The 21,832-nt window shown below is 47.9% G+C and overlaps 1 protein-coding gene across 1 annotated transcript in view; it reads right to left on the bottom strand.

The window, feature by feature from the left end:
* Positions 1-264: 264 nt before the first annotated feature.
* Positions 265-21,832, bottom strand: part of ATP10A (ATPase phospholipid transporting 10A (putative)) — a 178,040-nt gene continuing 156,472 nt past the window's right edge. The window contains 10 exon segments of the mRNA XM_036878686.2: positions 265-2,444; positions 2,447-2,958; positions 3,098-3,285; positions 3,746-3,850; positions 3,929-4,009; positions 5,647-5,847; positions 8,768-8,893; positions 12,034-12,110; positions 14,606-14,933; positions 19,691-19,875. Of these exon segments, the coding sequence (XP_036734581.2) occupies positions 2,314-2,444; positions 2,447-2,958; positions 3,098-3,285; positions 3,746-3,850; positions 3,929-4,009; positions 5,647-5,847; positions 8,768-8,893; positions 12,034-12,110; positions 14,606-14,933; positions 19,691-19,875 (1,934 nt within the window). The 3' untranslated portion in view covers positions 265-2,313.

The following is a 21,832-nucleotide window of genomic DNA, read 5'->3' as shown; positions in this document are numbered from 1 at the left end:
ACCTCAACATACTAAAGGCCATATATGACAAACCCACAGCCAACATTATACTTAACAGTGAAAAGCTGATAGCTTTTCCTTTAAGATCGGGAACAAGACAAGAATGCTCACTCTCCTCACTTTTATTCAACATAGTACTGGAGGTCCTAGCCACAGCAATCAGACAACACAAAGAAATAAAAGGCATCCAGATTGGTAAGGAAGAAGTTAAACTGTCCCTGTTTGCAGATGACATGATACTGTACATAAAAAAACCTTAAAGAATCCACCCCAAAATAGAACTAATAACTGAATTCAGTAAAGTTGCAAGATACAAAATTAAGACAGAGAAATCTGTTGTATTCCTATATACCAATGATGAACTAGCAGAAAGAAAAATCAGGAAAACAACTCCATTTACAATTGCATCAAAAAGAATAAAATACCTAGGAATAAACCTAACCAAGCAGGTGAAAGACCTATACCCTGAAAACTACAAGACACTCGAGAGAAATTACAGAAGACACCAATAAATAGAAATACATCCCATGCTCATGGATAGGGAGAATTAATATTGTCAAAATGGCCATCCTGTCGAAATCAAACTACAGATTCAATGCAATCCCTATCAAAATACCAGGGACATTCTTCAATGGGCTAGAACAAATAGTTCTAAAATTCAAATGGAACCACAAAAGACCCCGAATAGCCACAGAAATCCTGAGAAGGAAGAATAAAGCTGGGGGCATTACACTCCCCGGCTTTAAAGGAGCCATGTATATACAATGGGGAAATGACAGCCTTTTGAACAACTGGTGCTGGCAAAACTGGACGGCTACATGTAGAGAATGAAACTGGATTATTGTCTATTACGGTGGGAAGGAAAAAATCTCATTTACCAATACAACACCAACACAAGAAAAACATTTTTTTAGATTAAGGTATCATTGATATATAATCTTATGATGGTTGCACATAACCATCATTGTGTTTTCAACATTCACCCATATTACCAAGTTCCCCGGTCCCACTGCAATCACTGTCCATCAGTGTAGTAAGATGCTACAGAGTCACTACTTGTCTTCTCTGTGTTATACTCCCTTTTGGCTTGACTGGTTTGCTGTCCTGTTCAGTGAGTCACATATGCTGGATAACTAGCCATTCCCTGGTATGCTATCCTCAGGCTTAGTCCTGACATCCTCCACCCTCTGTCCACTGCTCTTCTCAGAGATGGGCAGCCACAGGGGCCCTAAGGGAGCACATCGTGCCCATTTCATATCTCAGGCTGAGCAAGCAGGCGACTCACAACTATTGGCAAAGAACAGAGGGCTCTGAAGAAGGAATGCTAATATGATGCCTTGGATTTAAAAAATTCTTTCCCCTCCTTTTCTACGTTTACAGGGCAGAAATAACAACACATAGGACAAATGCCTAAAGATACTGAACAAGCTTAGCTTCACGGCAGGAAGGGCCTGGTGGGTACTGAGGGCCTGATCAGGGAGCTGAGCACTGACGCGGGTCAGCCTCGGTGTGCACCTTGGATGCCACCCAGCTGCCTCCTTCATGGTGTCTACAAGGACTCGCCATGAGAAAGTGCCTGCAACTCAGAACAGGTTTTGCCAGGTCACATGCTAATCACTTCACACAACAGTGGCACCGGACACGCTTTCTTTGCAAAGTGAAGGCTGTTTATTGCTTGTTATGGTTTTGACAGGCAGACCCTACACAGGGACTGTGGTAACCACAAGGCGATCTTTACGAAATGCCTGTGTAGAACTGACTGACTGAACCTCAAGTGTGTTTCTCGAGGTCTCACTTCCCTTTTCCTGGGTGGAGGCCCCACCCTCGCAGGTTAGTGGAACAGGCAGACAGACTGTGGGGATTTACTGCTGGGGGGCCATGTTTCCCCCGCCCTGATCCCTGTCCCCAAAACCCGTCAGCTCCCCAACTGCAGTCCACACCTGGCTGGGCTCCCCACGCTCACACACATTTACACACGGGGAAAGCAAAGGTCACCACGTTGAACAAAACCAGTCAGACTGCATTTTCTTATAAAATGAGATGAAAAAATAAATCTAAACACACTTTTCAAGTGTCACTCTTCTTTACATTTTCATATATGTTAAAGCTCTTTTTTTTTCTTTTCAATATACTCTACTTAGAACTTTTAAAAAATAAACTTTCTTTTTTGGTACCTTTCATTTCCTGCGTTAGCTGTGGAAATATATAAAATACATCTCACTAGAAATCTGTGCAAATAATAAACATAAATAATATTAACATCTATGTTATTTTAAAAAATTGGCCATTTCAAGGTTTTCACTTATACTGCCATCAGTTGCAGCGACCAGAAGATGCTCCTAGAAGTAGTCCGTGGTCTGCCCATGACGGCCACACAGGTCCTGGTCTGGCTGAGGGGGGCTGGGCGGGAATTCGCCCTCCTGCTGGTCCACCTGCAGGCTGCTTCGGGAGAGCTTTAAGACACTGCCCAGCCCACTGACCAGCGACAGGGAGGAAATCCAGTTGAGTGAGCTGAAGCTGGGCAGGCTGAAGATGGGTGACAGGGGGGCTGCCCTGCTGGTGCTGGTGGGATTCATCTTGGGGTCCCCAGGACATCCTCCCAGGACAGTCTCCCCTGGCCTGTTAGCCCCGGGGGCCTGCCTGCTCAGTCCCTGAGGCAAGGTGTCCTCCCTCAAAGGCACAGTCATGTCCACCATGCTGGGCTCCCCACTGCTCTCTGGGGAGCAGGCTGGCTGTTGTGCATGCCAAGACACCTGTGAGGTACGGTCCTGAGAGGGGACTCCAGACATACTGATGCTCTTCTGTTTGGATGGTTCTGTTCTCGGTTCTCCCGGGAGCTGTCCCTGAGCAAAGGTCTCTTTGGGAGCATTGCATTTCTTGGGGGATCTCTTGGCCAACTGGCGCCCCAGCTGCAGTTGGTTGGGGAAGAGGCTCCCCTGCAGTGCTTTGAAAAACAATCTGGAAAGAGCACATAAAAACCTGTCAGCTGCTGTGGGTGGTGCCCTTGAGCTTTCTAAGGCTCATGCAGTGCAAAACACAGCAATGACAATGCTCAGAGCTCATGTAGGACTTGGGGGACGCCATCCCTGATACCCACCTGGGCAGCAGTGCAGCAACAGGTGCTATGAGACAAGTCAAGTAAAACACGGGGTCGCCCATTAATGTTTGCATAGTCCAATAAGGGTTGGATGGAGGATAACACGTTGCACAAGAAGCATTGTAAATCAAAGCCACAGTGAAAAATAAAAGGATACTGAAGCCACAAGCTATCCAGTTGAGCCAGGTCTGAGAGGGAAAGAGAAAAACAGGGCTTTTATTTGAACAAAAATGCACTGGTCATCAGGGAGTGGGTGTCATGTTTTAAGGGCTTAGTAAAAAAGGGCTTAGTGACATGGACAGCCATTGGGGCTTAGTGAAGCTCCAGGAACCTGTAGACCAGCCTGGACACAGGTGGGGAGATGCAAGTCAGGGACGTGAGGGAAAGGAGAGAGGAAAAGGGGTGCATGTGGTGAAGGAGGGCGAAGGCACTCACTGCTGCCACGAGAAGTATCTGTGGCAGCTGTGGCAGCTCCCTTATCAAGGGCTCCAGCACATGTGGCCAGCCCGAGGGTGCTTTCTTTCTATCTCAGGGAGGCTGGCTTGCTAGTCACCTGTCTGCTCAAAACACATCCTAGACCTCCTGGAATCTGTGTGGGGGTGTGGGGCCACAGCATCAGCATCTCCGGCCCATGCCCACAGCTCTTACCCAGGTCCTGGTTTCAATACCCAGGTGCAGCAGGAAGGTGAACAGTGCAATCGCAGTGATGGGCGTTCCCCAGGTAAACACGTCTGTGTCTGAGTCATAATAAGCCTGCAAGACAGTGGCATCCCGTGTGTGCCGGTCGCTGGAGGAAACTGACAGGAAAGCCTGTGTCACGTGCCGACTTACCAGGTAAGGAATGAAAAAGCAAACCAGGCTCTGGAAGGTAGCGTCGGCCATGTTCAACCAGAAGGTATGTGGCCGATATTCCTGAGACACAAAAAGAAGCACAGAGATCACAGGGAAGCACCCATCTCTTCAAATGACGCCTTCCAGTATGCCACGACGCCATGAATGTGTAAGTCAGGCACCCCAAGGACACTCGGTAATTCAGGACTTCAGGAGGGAGACATCTCGGAGGGCCAGGACGATGCACAAAGCCCGCAGCTGAGATGCTGACTGAGAGCATCTGCCTCAGTGGGTCTAGCTACAGCAGCTGTAGGTCCAGGGCAGACAGATCAAACTGCTTTCTGCATCCTACGAGGGGGCATTTCCCTGGAGCAGGAACAGCACCTGAGATTCTGCAAACCCGAGTCCCTCTACTCCCACCTCAGCAGGGTTTTGCTCCTTTTGCTGGTGTGTCCCCTAGAATGTTTCCTAAAAGTGAGTCTTTTAAAATTAGATCACCATGCATCCCAATGTTAAAATAAAAAAGCTACCAAGGGCAAAAATGACCAAGACAGGGACTCTTCAAGTCTTTATTATCTGTGTGGCCCATCGGCAGCTGACCGGGCTGAGCTCCCGAGCAGCGGGTGCAGTACGGGCCTCGGGGAGCGCAGTGCAGGCCGGGCGAGCATTCACTCCGCTAGGAGGCTGTCTGCCACCTGACTGCACAGGACGAACTCTGGGTCTGGGCCCACACTGCCAGGGAGAGGAAGCCCGGCTGAACACAGGGACTCCCTCAAGGTGGCGGGTGACAAGCAGAGGCCACCCTCATCCCCTTATATTTAGCTGCCCCCACTCTGTGGGGCCTGTTTTGGTGGGAACCCAACACCAACACAGGTGGCCAGAGGGAGTCTACATGCAAGTGAACAGGTTCTGAATTGGAGACTGCCCCAGAAGCCAGGGGCTCCTCCCCTACGTACACATATAATGATCCCAACCACCCGAGACAAGACTGTAACTGGCATATTTTTTCTATATTTCTTTAATTGAAGTATAGTTATATAAAGTATTATATTGGTTTCAAGTACACACTGCAGGGATTTGAAAGTTATATACATTATTAAGTGCTTACTCCAACTAGAGTAGTTACTATCTGTCAACACAGAAAGATGGCACAGAACTAACTGGCTTGCTTTCCCGGCTGGCTAGGAAGAGCTGGTAATTAGCACGTCAACCTCTGGTGTATTGATGTAAACATGTACTTACATCTGTTTGTATTCACTCGTTCTTTCAATTGTTTCCCTATGGGTTTATCTTCTCATTAATTCCCATTAATTCCCTGTTTCTGGGGGTTGCTTTAGAAAAATCCCTACTAGGCGGCAGTGCTCTGATCCCATGTGGCTGATACAGACTCCAGGGGGGATCTCCTTGGGCTCCTGGAGTCTCATGGTTTGGACACAGTTTTCACCTCACTATCCTTTTTAAAAAAACCTTTAATTTTTTTTTTTAGCTTTTTTGAGGTAAATTGATACATAAAAACTGCACACATTTAATGTGTACACCTGGTGGGTCTGCAGGAGCCCATGCCTTACCTGATGCGCTGCACGTCAGGTAGGCAGAACTCATTTCTATCTCCCACTGGTCAGATTCTAGCATGTCAGTTGGCCCCAGGGTGTCCACTTAAAGGGAGGCGTGAGTCCAGGAGGGCCGGGGGCAGAAGGCAGGGTCGGGGGCAGCCTCACCTCCATGTTCTGGCCGCTCCTGTACAGCTGGGGCTGGGTCAGCAGCATGTTGGCCGGCACGTCCTTGTCCAGCACCCCAGTCACGAGCTGGGGAAGTGACGAGAAGAGCAGATTAAAGAAGATCAGGTACCACTGGTCAATCATGGCAGATGCAGAGAAGCCACAGTAAAACTGGAACCAAAACAGGAGGCCTACGAACATCTGCAAACAAGAAAGGAAGAATGGGAAGAAGAAATTCGTAGCTGCCCTTGCAGATTCTCAGCCAAGGGTCTAAGGGTTTTAGATTGACTGGAAAGACTAAATTCGTAGGCAGCGATTTCCTTTAAAGACAGCCCTGAGCTTCTGCCCTCCACCTCTCCAATCTCCTTCCCTTTGAGCATGAAGGGCCAACACGGGGTGGATGGTAGCATAGTAACGACCTTATGCTTATTAGCTGCGCAGCCTGGCACAGATCATTTAACTCCTCTCTGCCTTGTGTCCTTGTCCGTGAAATGGGCAAAGCAATGGCGCCGAGCTAGGGGTGCTCATGAGGATGGATGTGCTAATGCACTGGAAGGGCTCGCTCGGGCTCCTCGCCCGCGGCAGGTGCTCGCCTACAGTTTGTGGGTCACTGTCAGCAGCGCAGCCATTTCCCTTGTTAGGGGCTCAAGTGTCCCCCTTTAGAGAAAAGGAAATTGAGACCCAAAATGTTAAATGACCCAGCTGTTCGTGGGTCCTGGCCTAGAGGACACGACGGTCCTAAGAGGGAACGTGGAGGAACTTTCTCTTGGCACCACAGGGAATGGCCTGGGCTCTGGTTCTGGAGCTGCCGCTGTCTGACCTTCAGCCTTGACTCACTCACTTAACTTCTCTGACCTTTGGTTTCTTGGCCTGAAAATGGCTTCTTCTGAAGATCATAGAAAATGACACACAACCTCCCCGTCTATTTCAATCTAAGACTGATTGCAGCTTTTCCCTCCATGGAGAAAACCGACAGGCTTGGAGTTTTCATCCACCTTGTTCCCCTTCTCGCGCCCACAGCCAACGTCTCTCAGCCGCCCCCACAGGCTCGGCCTGATGAGTCACCGGGGAGCAAATGGAGTCGAGAGAAAGACGAGGAAAAAGACATAGATAACCGAGAATTTTTTTTCCTGCAATACCAAAAAGTCTTCTTCCCAAACCACTGTTGCCATGGGAACTTTTCTTCTCTGCTCTTATTGGAAAGGAAGGCCAACTTATACCTAAAACTAATGAATTTCTCACTTTGGGAGGCAGTGTGATTATCTTTGAACTTCTCAAGTAGATTAAGGGTTTATTAATAGAGGCCTTGTATCTTACTCGGAATAAAAACAGGTACCCCTTTCTTTTCATCTCCTTTGAGAACAGATTTATCATACCAGGCAGGAGGTTGTGCCCAGCCAGGTGGGCACTCTGACTCTCCTTTGCAACTAAAATGCCTTCCCCTTACTCTGAGAAAATTTCAATAGGAATTATGGAGAGCAAAACTCAACTCCCATGTTTTGTTTTGTTTTGAGATGAAGTAAACAAAATCCATAGAAAGCACATAACTTGCTCAAGATCACACAAGTGATGAATGACAGAAACAGGGCTGGGATTCCACCCTGCCCAACTCCACTCACCTTTACTCAAAGCACCCATCTACCCCTTCAGGAGCCAGACCTCTAGGTTTGCAAATGTGCACATGGGGGCCTCAGCTGGGGGGGCAATGTCAAGTGGTTAGAAAAAGGGGGCCAATCAGGCAAGGACTGGGGCAACAAGACACAGCCTTCCTTGGATAGGGACCCAGGCACAACCTAATATGAATTAATTTCTAGGCTCCAACCTATCAAATTAGATATGCCCTGATTAGTTCTGAGCACCTGATTATTCACTAGAAACATTACAGAACATGTGGGACAGGAAGGGCTGGGGAAGGAAGGTAGGTCTGAACTTCCAGAAGAAACAAGAACATGAATAAGAGGCATACTGATGGTAGTTTAGGGTTAGCAATGGAGACTTTTAAATGGATTAGAAGAATAAATACTCCTTTCCATTTATTTTATTGTTTTTCAGAGAAGTACTGGACGACCTTGACACTGGAGCTGTGCTCTTCAATGTGGGAGACGTGCGGGACTTCCCTGAAAGGGCGCTTACCCCACGAGTTTATTTACTTCTTGTTTGGACATTCAACCACAAGCTACCAGGAGCAAGTGCACCACAAACAACCCAGCAGCTTCTCAGCAGAATGTCTGTACCTCACTCCCGAGCAGGACAGGGTCTGTAAGGGCCACGGCATCTGTCCCCAAGGGCTACAGAGAAAGACGCCTGTCCACCAAGGACTTGGTAATGAAAGGACTCCGAGTTAAACATCAGGGTCCACATGAAATGGGTCAGGGGCCTGGATCCAAGTCAGGCCTGGACATGACCCAACAGAAGGGTCAGCTACACACCGAGCTGGCCAGAAGGGGTGCATCTGCCAGCACGGGAGAGGGTGTGGCAAGCCATGCTGGTGGCCCCTTCCTGCCAGGCCCAACCCTGAGCCCTGACCAGAGAATTCACATGCCTGGCCAGGGTGGCTGTGTCTCGGCAGAGGCCATTCAATATTGAGATCATAAGTAAGTTCTCTCCTTAGTCCAGGACCACCAATCATACCCTGCTCATCCTATGATGTCTCTGTCTACCTAGAGAAAGCATGAATTAGAGGACTCCTGTCTGTGCCCACCTCAGCCGTCCACGCCTAGAAATACATTGACACAGAGGTCATGAGCGCAGAGGCTGGAGTCAGGTGGGCTGGGCTGAATGTGGCCTTGACGGCTTACCAGCTGTATGACCCTGTGACAACCGCTGGACCTCCCCATTACTCTATTTCTCATTTAATGTACTCAGTGGCATTCTTGTCTGATCTACCTGTTTCTACAACCTTCGCCCTTAGAGGTGCAATTACCTTCCTGTGAATGAGGCTTCTGAGCCTATAGGGCGCAGGGTCAGGCCAGGCCTGGGAGAAATTCGTGAAGGTCAAGGGGATGGAAGTGATGGGAAGCCATGGGGTGGTCTGCTGGCTGCATTCAGGTGATGGCCCTATGAATCTCAGGTTGGGCCTTTTACTAAAACACCCGAGAGACTGGCAGCAACGAATACCCACTGTGTTTTTGTAGAAGAAGTACAGCACCATGTTGGCAAGTCGGGAATAGCACCAATGTCCATGAACGATTAAGAGTCTCTCGAGGTACCGGAATCTCGGCACTGCAAAGTCACTGGCCATCACTGCCTTGAAAGGGAGAGGAGTTTGTTATTGGTGGCACCTCACATCACCTAAGGTCTCTTTTATCTCCCCAAATACCAGGCAAAACACAGGTGGAGAAATCCAGTTTGAATACGGCATGCATGTGACCAGCCAAGGCTCGCTTCGCCGTTGTTTCCCTTAGTACTTCCCTCGATCAAAAAAATGTCATCTCACTAAGCACTCTAGTTCAGGGATATCATTCTACAGCATTTACACAAGATCTCAAATATATGTAATATATGAATTTTTAAAAGTTCCTGCCTTTTCCATGCTTTGAAGAGGCCAAAAAAAAAAATAGAGAGAGATGTATGCAGGTTCCTTGTTTTCTCTAACCTGGGATGCTGCATTCATCTAAATCACATTAGGATCTCAAGCCAAAGGTGAACAAAAGCTGCTCCTTTCGTATGTATCAGAGATGGCCAGCTGTCCTGGGAGGTCTCTTTTGGGTTGTTCGCAGGACCCACAATGATAAGGAAGGCCAGGCTCGCAGCTCTGCTGGCCTCCACGTGACCCAGTCCCAGGTCGGCCACTGCAGCGCGTAGACATCGAGCGGAGGGAACGGGGACAGCGGGTTTCCTCCAAGGACAAGAAAGATGCCTGGGGCCAGAAGCTTCCTGTCACTCATTAAGCATCACGCTCCACACAGTTAAAGTCACTGGGCCCAACAAATATGTCAAGATGTCACTTTTTGTGCCCAGAATAACTTGGAACCCATCAAATGACTTTGGAAACTAAAGAACAAAGAAAATGTCAGGAAAACATAGGTTTCTGCTTATCTCCAGAGGATTACTCCACACATAAATCTAAGTCCGCTTTTAAAATTTAACTTGTTTCCCTGTATTCAAATAACACCTAGAAAAGCGTAGCTCCTGCTCAGTCGTTGTCCTTTCTTAGCCTGTCTGCTTTTTGAACCAAACATTAAGGATTTCCAAGCAAAGACCATCTCTATACCTCCTCCTGTGAACACAGAGGGGTTGGAAGGGCTTCACGTATTCTGTGATCCCTCCTTCATTTATTCCATTATTTACCCTCTCAAAAAAACCATTTATTAAAACCTTCTGTTGCCAGGCACAGACCCAGAGACACAGGTACCATCAGACATCGTCCCTGTCCTCACGGAAGTCAACCTAAAAACTCAAAGGGACGATTGTTAGAAGTTAAGGAAAGGCCTGTGAAGTAGACCCTTGGCCGTCTGAAGCAGCAGCCCCACCCTTGAGGACCACAGATAAGCTCCTCCTATGGGGCTGCCTCCCCAGCCTCAGCCACTTCTCCCATCTCCAAATCTAGGCCCCAAACCCACTGCTTGTCCTGTCAGGGTGGCCTCCCTATATGCTCCCCGCTAGGTTAGGTCCTCCTGGGAAACAGCCAACACAGAAACTAGTGTTTCTCTTTCTTAGCATGTACGACAGTCAGGACTATTTGCATACACTGAAAATTCGTATCTGTCTCCCTGGCTTTTCTGGACATGGCCTGAAAGCTAGGCTTGCAGACATCATGCTCATCAATATCCCTAGTTCCCAGTCAGGGCTTGGCTCCATGGGGTGCTCATAAACACAGGGGACCAGATGAACCCACAAACAAGCTTCTTAAAGATGCAGTATCTCTTTTGCTCCCTCTAGATCCCCACCTGGGACAGCCTTCCCACCTGGGCTGAGCTGGGAGCTCCAAACAGCCTCACTCAGTCTCAATGACTCAGCCCAGAGACCTAGGGTCCCCGCTAGCATGGCATCCTGCACCACCTCTCTCCCAAAGGGCTCAGTGCAGTGTCCCTCTGAGTATTGGACTGAAAAAATGCAAGCCAGGTCATAGTCCCCTGGATAACCTGGGCACTTAGAACAGGAAGAAAAGGCATTCAGGCCTTATCACCGATTACATAATGCATCTTCAAGGAAGTGTAGCTTCAAATAAAGATGCATCCAATAACACCCTGGCTATAAGTTATGCCAACTCAAAACTGTGTCTCAGTATGTGCCCTGTGGTTTGGCTGTTCCCATCACCTCTCACAGGACTCAAATCATAGATCCCTCCAACTCCTGCCCTGAGGATGTGAGTGGTGACCGGCTCAGTCCTTTCCCCAGTCACCTACTCGACCTTTCTGTCTTGCATACAAGACATTATCTACTTGATATTTCTCCACATATGTGGTTTACAGGCACTGTACCAGTCAGTTTTCCACTCCAATTAATAGATGCAATGGGAATAATGCTAAAAAGTCAGAATGAATGAACTGTGTGCATGGCGATGTGAACAGGCTAGGGTGGCCTGACCTGGACTCCATTCCCAATTCCGTGGAGGAAGGAAAACATACAAGTAACATCACACACTGACTCAGGCCAGAGGAGGGCAGGGCGGGAGTAAGAAACGTGCTGAGGACCCCCAAGAGGGAACCACTGGGCTTCTAGCTGGGACTTCCTCACTTACTATTATTTAATATCAAGTATGAAAATTAATGAGCTTTTCACAGGACTGGCACGTACAAGTTCTCAATAAATAATTACTGATTAAATGCATCAACACATGAATCAACCAGTGACTAAATGGTGAGCAACATCCTATTTTTTTAAGAAGGAAACTGGAGAAATTGCTCTCTAATCTCCACTAAGTCAAAAAAATGTTATGATTCAGTTAATCAAATGTCAGCCACTGAGGTACTATATCCAAAAGTAGTACATTTCTGATGAACTCTTGTTCAATATCTGGATCACATGTTGAGAAAAATACAATGACAGTTGAAAAATACACAGAAGACCTTTCAGGTGAGTCAAGATGGCTATATTCCATTTTTAGAGTGATGTCAGGCCAGTGGCACTGCAGCAGAGCTGACTTCTCAGTTGGTATCATTAGTGTTCAGGAACAGCGAAAAACGTCTTCCAAAGACGAGTCATAAACAACCGGACAGAAGCTATGACTCACCTAGCCTTCTCTGTTCCACCTATTTCACAAAAATAAACTTAAAGGCACGGGCAGACCAATTTACTACCCATTGCTTCCTAAATATGAAGAGCTACCTTTCATCTTATCCTCTACTACTACTGGCTTAGCAGACAGCGAGCATCAGTCGTATTGAAGGCCAACCCTTCAGCTTTGTCAGTCAGAGCCCACAGGATACCCGGGGAGGCCTTTACCTGCATGCCCTCCTGGCCCGAGATCCCCACACCCACATCGGCCACCTGGATCATGCTGACATCGTTGGCTCCGTCTCCTAGAAACAGCACAGGCGGGAAGAACCGTTTGAGTGGGGATGCACAGAATTAAATCAGCTCGATGGATCTTCATGGGTCCCCATGGGACTGAGTCCTGGGAACAGGCCACGAGGAAGAGCAAGGAAAAAGCAGTGCTGAGTTGGCCCAGGAGAATTAAGTTAAAGAGTCAGAACAAACATGGTGAGAGGTTGGAAACCACAGTCACACTGAGACATGTTTCAGGAAGCAGGCTGGTGTGCTTGCCTTTTTATTCAGCACTCACGCTACGTTACTGGCTCTTGACTAACAGAGAGCCCTTACCATGGTGTCTGGTGCAGCGAAAGACGCTGTTGTCACCCCTATCATCATTATTCACTGAGCTATGCCAGTCTTTATCGCATATACAGGCACGTGAGCAAGGCTATTCCCATTCATACTCCCATAAGTGGTTTTCTACATTGAACAAAGAAAGTTAAATTCTGCCCCCGAAACTGGAGATTACCAGTTTTGCATGCTGATTACCAGCTAGCTTATTAGCTCTTATGCTCACCTTTGGGACTTTTGAGAGTGCCATAAAGAACTTCTATTTATTTAAACTGCTGACAGAAAACGTTTAGGAACACAGAGCATTAGGTCAGACTTCTTGATATCTTCGTGGAAAGGCAAGCAGAAGCTCAGAGTCATTGCTACTCAGTGATAGTGACCATTTTTGGAAGAGGGCAGCAGAAGGGTCCAGTCTCGGGGCACTGCCAAGGTTCAAACATGCAAAAAGTACAGATATGCAAACGTGCAGTGACTCATGTAGCTACATGATGTCTCTCAACTATGGTTTTTCTGTTCTTTATTGCACTGGGTTCAGCACAGTGATTAGTCAGTATCTGCTGAACTAGAATTTTGTGAAGCAATAGCTCACTCTGCAGCTTCTAAAATGTCCCATTCAAAATAGTGGTAGGCAGATATGTTTTCTATACCATCAACCGCTGGACGCCCAGGACTGGGTCACATTGATGCTTTAACTCTTGGTCAAATAAATGAGCTAAAGTTCTGAGGAGTCATTACTTCCCCTTCCCTTTTGAGATTCTATTTTCTTTTTCCTTCTCTTTTTAACCAGCCAAGGCTCTACCTCTATTTTCTTAAGTGAATACCACACACCAGTGATTCACTGGTGGGCCCACGTGCTAACAGGCTGTAGAAATGTGACTGATCACTCACGTGTTACAAAGCCTTACCAGGGGACACCGTCCTCATGTTACCACTGAGGACAGGAGCTCAGAGGAGCCAGGCGAGCAGTGAGGGTGCAGCTGCAGCCCGCAGACCCCTCAGCCCAGGGAGACGTGAAGGCCACTCCCAGCCACAGGGGCAAAGGCGGTCCTGAGGCAGCCTCCCTTGGGAGGGGTCCACCCCAGAAGAGCCGCCCTCCGCCCCTCACTCCTTTTAGTGGCCCCCATGGCCCTCAGAAGGTGCAGGGCCAACTCCACGGGGACTGTGCTCAAGTTACCCCACCCGTGCCCAGGCTCTACGCTGGCCTCGACTCTGTCCCCGTGCGGCATCCTGTGTGTCAGGGAGGCAATCCCCACAGCAACAAGGAAAGGCCATCACAGACCTTGAAGAAAATACTGTAGTTATTATTGATTGGTGAGGATGCTTTATTTCAGAGCCAACTCCCACCTAGGTAGAGATTCTACACGCAAGGAGACCAAACTGATTTCCGTGGACCATGGGAATCACCTCTGCCCTAGGCTCCTGGCCATTCTCCCCCTCAGCAGCAGGTGGCACTGCTGAGTCCCTGAACCTGGGGGGAGACTGCCTGGAGGCAGCAGTGGGCGGGGATGCTGACTTGGAGAAGGTGAGCACCATGCAGCCCTGGAGGGAGCCCCAGAAGGTCTCTGGGACAACAGTCTGTGAGGGAAAACCACCATTAGATGCACAGTCCTTAAGGAAATATGTGAAATTTAGCAACTATTCTTATTTTAGGATGGATTTACTTAATTAGATGCTTGTCTTGGAATGGTCAACACAGTTCGGCAATGGGAATTCTCATCCCCATCTAGTCTCTGGGTCCTTATGGCATTAAGAAACCTTGAACTCCAGCGTCTCAGGGCGACTAGGAGCACCTGCAAAGGGCCTTTGTAAGCTGGCTTAGGATAATGCTTAGTTCACAGGGCTCTGCTGTGCTGTGGCTGCCTGGGATGGGCAGATTTAGTCCCCCGTTTCCAGGGAAATGGTATGAACTCCATCTTCTTGAACCACCAATGCATTACGGGCCTCCTAATAGGTAGCTGTAATTGTTACTACTATATTCTGTGGCTTTCAAATCTAAGCTTTGTATTTGGAATGGGCTGTCTGTTATATTGGGTGTGGTTTTACGAATAGGAAAAAGAGCACAGAAGCATTTTCCCACCTTATGATATAGCATGGAAGGGGCAGAAATTCAAGGATGCCTCGAGAGAAAGCAGTTGCATGAAACAGGGGCTGCTTGTTCAAGGGGGCCCTGCCTTGCCAGCTGGATACTTGCCGATGGCCAGGGTCATGGCCTTGAGCTTGCTCCTGACCAGCTTCACCACCATGCTCTTCTGCAGGGGTGTCGAGCGACAGCAAAGGACTGACCGGCACTGTTTAGCGAGGAAGAGAAACTTGTCCTCCAGGTTTTTCTCAAGGGCGTAGGCCAGACTTCTCCCATCGATCACGAGGCTCGGGATGGGGCCAGAGGTGGAGGGCGCAGGGGGAGGGCAGAGGGGGAAGAACCCCACGCTCACAGTGCTTGTGATCTTCTCAGGGGTTCTGTGGGGGCTCCTGGACTGCATGTAGTGTAGGCACTGGTCCAGCAGGGCCGCACATGCCTCCTGGAATGGACACGAGAGGACAGGGCAGCTCAGGAGGCTGTGCCACAGGCCAGGGTACCTTCCCCAACACACCCGGCTCTGACAATGCCCGGGGCACGAGGCTGCGGGTTCTGTCCAGGAGGCCTCTCTCCTGAGAGTAGGAAGTTAGCTGAAGAAGACAGCTTCTCACTCAGAAGGGAATGAGTCGGTGTGGGGTTTCTGCAAGGTTTCCCTTGAGTGCCCACTGCACTGGACGGGGTTGGAATGGAACATCCTGACTTTGGGAGACCTGACCACACTGTGGCTCAACTGCTGGCTGGTCAGGCTGGAGGAGCCTTACACACACTTCTCCACAGTTCTCGGAGGCCTTTACTCTGTGTTCTTGTTTCCTAATGAGGTACCAACAATAGGATAAAAAGCTCTTCAAAAGGTTTTGTTAAGATTAGTCCCTAAAGAAGTATAATTATCAGTGTCTCCCTAAGCTTTCCAGTTGACAAGGAAAATGAAGAAGTTAAAAATAAAAGCATAAGTAGTGAGGCTTTTAACTGGCAAGCACTTCCATAACTGTATCTGAATTCCAGTAAAAAACAGAAAAATGTAGTGGGGAACCCACAGGGTCGGAGAACAGAGGGATGGCTGTTTCTAGGAACAAACACGCTCTGGGGAGCTCAGGTGGTTCCTGGTTCACTACGGACAGTGAGCCCACCGGGCTGGTGAATACTTTCCTGCAAAGGTCATGGAAATCCAGTTGTGTTCAACAAGTGCTTATCGAGGACCTGTTACATTTAGGAAAGTGAGCGAGACTAGAGAAGAGAAGTCTGAGAAACCACAGTTGTTGGACTTGGGACAATAGGTAGGCAACCAGATACACACACACACACGGGTGTGTGTACATGTATGCTCATGTATGGGCATGTACACACATACATGTGCACACACACCCGTGGCCACAGCAAGTCACAGACAAGCATGTACACGAGAGGCATGCAATACAAAGAGGGAGAAACCTGCGTGCATGGCAGAGCTGGGAGCGGTGGAGACTGGGAAGGACTGGAAGAGAATGTGGGCCGCATTGCAGCAGCACCATGAGTTGCTGGTCTTAGCACAGAGCACTGACAAGGTGACTTGGTGCAAGCATACCCGCGCCTGCCTGCCCCACTGCATGCAGCTATGCAACACGGGCAGAACTGAAACAGCAACTGTTTGAGGCCTCTGAAAGTAAACGGTAACTGTCAGATTAGAGAAGAAAACCGGCATTCTGAATACACTGAACAGGTGTGTGAGTTTTACATTTTCACTCTGGCGGCCCCTGGGCTGGAGCTGAGCCATCAGAAAGCCTGGCAGTGGTGCCATGGCAGGGACAGAGCCCCAGGAGAAGCCCTCTAGCTCTGGCTTGGGGAGTGGAAAAGAGGACTCCCAGGGCTCACAGAGACACAGGAAGTCCTGTTTTGATTTGCTTTTTCCCCATTCCCTCAAGCTCCGCCCTAGGCAAGTCTGCTACACAGCAGTGGAGGACCAGCAGTGGAGCAGGACTGTGTGCTACTGGCGCCTGAGGGGGATGCGCCTTCCCTCCTGCCGGAGAAGCTGTGGCCCCATGACGGCGAGGTGACGGCTGCCTTCCCGCCCTCCCCCAGCGTGGCCTGGATGTAGGCGTCGGTAACTCAAGTCCCAGCTTTCTTGCCAGAGGACTGGAAAGGGAGTCCCGGAGAGTGCTGGACAGATATCTAGAGGGGGGAGCTAGCCTAACAGACCCCACAGTGTGGTTATTTCCCGGGGTCACCCATTCATGGGCATAACCCTAAACAGCATGATAAAGATTTCTGAGCCTTGAACTCTGGATAGGCTGTCGCCCAAGTCCCAAACTGACCTCAGGTGTTAACAGTGCAAGAGATTCACCAGCTGGTGAAGACACGGAACTGCCACCACAGTCAACACCCGGGGGCTGTCAAGGAGCAGCCTGAACCCAGGGGGTCGGTTACCTAAGAAATATCCACATTGACAGAATTTAAAAGTGACCAGAGTGTCATTCAAAATGCCCATGCTATAACCCAAATTTCATCAGCATAAAAAGAACCAGGGGATTCTCAGTGCATGTGGAAAAAGGCAGGAACACGGGCCAGGGCCAGCGGACACACACCAGAGTCGTCTGACAAACACTCTGCAGCAGCCATTATAAAAACACTCCAAGAAGTAAATGTGGATATTCCAGAAATGAATAGAAAGGAAGTCTCAACAGAAAAATAGAAGAGAATATATATAAAGAAGCAACAGAAATTTTAGAACCCAAAACCACATCAACCAAAATAAAAAACCTCACTGGATTCCAAATAGTTTATGTAGCTGCCCTGCCCTCTAGGAGCGGGAATGTAACTCCACACTCCTTACGGGTGAGCTGTGCAGTGGCTTCCTTCCAAAGAGAACAGTACAGAAAGGGTAAGAAGAAGTAGTTTGCAGTGGACAGAATGACAAACAGCATCAACAGTGGCACCTCATGTTGACAGAATATGCCCTCGATATGATGTGATGAGATGATAAAAAGGGCCCTTTAATCAAGAACAGTATTAGGAAAATCCCCATCTAAGGGCATCCCACAAACTATCTGACCAGTGCCTCTCAAAACTGTCAATGTCATCAAAGAATGTTTGAGGAGCTATAACAGCCAGTAATAGCATAAGGAGACAGGGTGGCTAAGTGTAATGTGTTTCTGGGTGGGATCCTGGAACACAGAAAGACAATCTGAATATCTCGAGGATTTTTGTGAGTAATAATAATTGGTTTATTAATTGTAAAGATGTTAACAGTAGGGAAGAATTGGGTGTGGATTATATGGAAGCTCTCAGTACTATCACCACAGTATTTCCTGAAATCTAAAAGTTTATTTTTTAAAAAGACTCACTAAATGGGCTCAGTAGCATAATGGAGATAACAGAAAAAAAACTCAAGAGACCTCAAAGAGCAAGAGAAATCATCCAATTTGAACAAGAGAGGAAAATCACTGAAAAAAAGCACTGGCGTCTGCGCCAGCCCCAGACCTAAGATTCATGTTATCAGCCTTCCAGAGAAGAGGAAGTGCAGTACAGAAAAAGTGTTTGGAGAAATACTGGCTGAAAGCTTACCAAATTTGGTGAAAGACATCACCCTGCAGATTCAAGAAGCTTAGCACATCCCAGAGTATAAAGCTAAAGGAATTTATACCCAAACACATCATAAACAAACTGCTTAAAACTAAAGACAGAAAAAAAAAAATCAAAATCAGCCAGATAAAAACAATTCATTAGTGGCAGAGTAACAATGACTCCCATGACTGTTGATTTCTCAGTGGAAACCACGGTGAAGAAAAGTGAGAGAATTTGTTGTCAGCAGACCTGCTCTAAAGGAACTGCTTAAGGAAGTTCTTCAGACAGAAGGGAAATCATGTTGCAAGCCGCTTGGAACATCAGGAATGAAAGAGCAACAGACGTAAATATACATGTAAATACAGCAGACTACGCTTTCCTGTTGAGTCCTTTTAATATACTTTTTGATTGAAAGCAAACATTACAATATTATCAGATGAGGACGTCTATGTATGGAACTATGTCAGACATCTACAGTTTCTTCTTATCACGTCTGCATTCCACCTGAAGTAGCAGAATACTGGTTCTAAGTAGCTGTGGCCACTGAAGTACGCACACTATCATCTCTAGGAAAACCACTAAGAAACCTAAGTGAAGTGATGTCGTCAAAACACAACAGACACATTGAAATGGAATACTAAAAAGCATCCAAATAACCCAAAAGAAAGTAGGAAAGGAAATGGAGGATCCAAAAACGGAGAAAAATTCAGAAAACAAGAATAATTTTAAGACTTGTAAAAAAAAACCACAGGGCAGTAGAGTTTTGGTGAAGGAGTAGACCCACCGATCAGGGGAACAGAACAGGAAGTCTAGAAATAGATCCACACAAATATGACTAATTGATTTTCAACAAAGGTATAAAGACAGTTCAATGGAAAAAAGACAGGTTTTCAACAAATGGTGCTGGATTAATTGGATAGCTCATCGTAGAAAAATGAAGTTTGACCCAAATAGGATGAAAAGCTGGACCCAAACCTCCCACATTATATAAAATTCTACACAGAATGGATTGTGTCTAAAGGTGAGACATTAAACTATACACCTTTTAGAAAAAAATATAGGAGAAATCTTCATGGTTAGGCACATCTTTATATGACATGACACCTAAAGCGTGATTCACAGAAGAAAAAATTGATGAATCGACTTCATTATCCAGCCTGAGGACATGTTTCAAATGGGAGCGCACAGCAAGGCCTATGAGCAGAAGACACTGCCCACATACCTTGGGATTTAAAGAGGTACTCGTGACTGGCTGACAACCCTCAGTGCCCATCAGGGCATCCACACGACACCCCATGCCACTCCGAGGACGTCAGTGTGGAATGAACTGCTGCCCTGCCTCCATGTGGCCTCATGACAAAATTTTGTCATATCGTTGACATAGACAGTAAGGCAGGAAAAAGCAGGTTGACCTTTGCATTCATAAAGCCTGGAGATGTGTTTCTCTCACATGAAGAAATGCCAGCAGATTCCACACGTTGAAGGTCATGACAAGCATGTGCTGGGTGCTGGAAGCACAGCGCAGGTGCAAACAGGGCCTGGGGGCAGAGGCCCATCTCACCGTGGGTACCAGGTACGGGAGGCATTCCTGCTGAGCTCTGCCCTGGGGAGGGGTGGGCTGAGGCTGCCCCAGCAAAGCAGGGCCTCCCAGAAACCCTGTACCTGGGATTCGGCATTCAGGGTGATGACCTCCTCGTCGTGGTCCAGCAGTTTGCAGGCGTACGCAATGTTGATGGCTGTTTCCTGTTTGTCCCCGGTGAGAACCCAAATCTGCAGGCCTGCCTGACGCAGTTTAGTGATGGTTTCGGGAACTCCATCCTGCAGGCGGTCTTCAATCCCAGTGGCACCTGGTCAAACACACAGCAGCGTGGGTGAGCCCTCTACTCACATGCCCCCTGACCCAGAAGTGTGTGAATGGCACACAGCAACGCAGCCAAGAGGCTGGCCCGGCCCGCACCCTGGGGCCTCTGAGGTCTGTCTCTCTGGGAAGCACTGTGATGACTCACTCAGGACAGTGGGGGACACTTTCAGGGGCTCTTGACTTCATAGTCGAGAGTCAGCTGGAACAACTGTGAGGCCCTAAACATAATTATTTCTACAAGAAAGCACCCGCAATGCTTTCTGACAGGTAAGCTAACTTTTAACTTTACAGAAAACTGGGAAACAAGTCTTGTGGGGGGATGGTGGGAATGGCTGTGTTCTGGGGGGTGAAGAAGTTCTAACATTACCCATCCCCTACACGCTTTCTGATGAATGGCATCCGCCTTTGCTCTCAGCAATGCTTACCGCAGCTGTCTCGACAGACCACACAGGCCCGTGATTTCTTGAAAACATTATCCTGAATTTACTTTTTCCACAAACAAAATGAATAAGAGGTGGGATTCCCTGTGCGGGTTTCCATATATTGGGGTAATTACAGCATTCACTGCAGAAAGGTGCTCTCTAGGTTGGCCTGTTTTTCCCTGATTCCAATTTGATGAGATGGGCTCCACCTCCTCCCTAGAAATGCGGCATTGACTGAGGGGTCCTCGTCAACCATTTCTCTTTCATGTCATCTTGCTCCGTGTGCTGTATGGAGTGAATGTTTGTGTTCCCTAAAAATTCATATGATGGAGCAAAGGCGAGGAGGTGAGTTAGCTCACCCTGGGCCAGCATTCCACACATGGTATTCTCCTGCTCCAAACCTGAGCTGCTCATCTGTTCTAGGCTAACACCTCCACTGTGGTGTGGTGCTTTGTGTAGCTCAACCAGTTATCCACCCTTCACTAGACAGTGACTTCCTGCAGAAAGGCCTCCTGTCTCCCCATCTTGGTATCCTGGCCACTCAGCCAGGGCTCCTTGGTAAATGTCCACCAAAACAGAAAGCAGGACAGGTCTCGAAGATATATTCCAGTCCAGAGGGAGTCTGCCTATTTTTAGGGAAAGCAAAGAAACACTTCAAAATAAAGCTTCTTTATTTCAGGAGCTCAACTGGCCAAAGTACTGGGCCCCCTGCTGGGTCACTGCACTGATCCTCTCTTGCATAATGTGCAGGTTTGAGGGAAACACTGAATGTTACGGAACTCAGAATACAGTCATGGAAGGTATGTCTGTCTCTGCATGAACTCTGGCTGAGGATAGAGAGTAAATCCAAGGGAACAGTCCTGTTAACATGATTTGGAAGCAGAGTGGCTGTCTTCAGCTCTCCCAGGTAGTTTGTTTGCAATATTACTTGACTTTTGAGTAAATGACACTTTCTTTAAAGCCTGCTCCTTAGGAGAACCTTGAACTTTGAGTATGGTAAACGGGGTAGGTGGTAGGGTTCAAACTAGAGCGACCATGCTTCACTGCACGCAGATGTCAGGCAGCTTTAATGGGAGGGGAGATTTCACCCACTGGGGAGTTTCAGATGACATTTGGGGAAACCAGAAAAGGGAGTAAACAGAACGTGGCCTTTGCACTTAGGTTCTTGGCCAGAACATTATGGAAAAGGAAATTTCAACAACACCGTGTGACTGATGACCCATCCTTTGAGGTCCTCTGGTGTCACTTAATATAAGAACTTAAATGTAAAGTTTTACCTATGGGTAGTTGGTTTGGGATATTAAAAATATAAATGGTTTACTTTGTATTTCTCAGAAATGAGTTGGAGGGGCTGGCACACAGCTGTGGGTGAAGCTGTGGTGAAAGTGAAGGTGCTGAGTCTCCTTTTCTCTGGTTCAGGCTGTAGCATTTGAACCATAGATACCCCAGGTTGCAGGCGATCTAAGTGTTAACCACTGGCTTGCAGGAGGGAGGCTGATTTGCTGCATTTGCCCCTTTCTG

This window comes from Manis pentadactyla, chromosome 18, assembly GCF_030020395.1.
Source record: "Manis pentadactyla isolate mManPen7 chromosome 18, mManPen7.hap1, whole genome shotgun sequence".
Taxonomy (NCBI): Eukaryota; Metazoa; Chordata; class Mammalia; order Pholidota; family Manidae; genus Manis; species Manis pentadactyla.
This window is presented reverse-complemented; position numbering and strand designations above follow the sequence as displayed.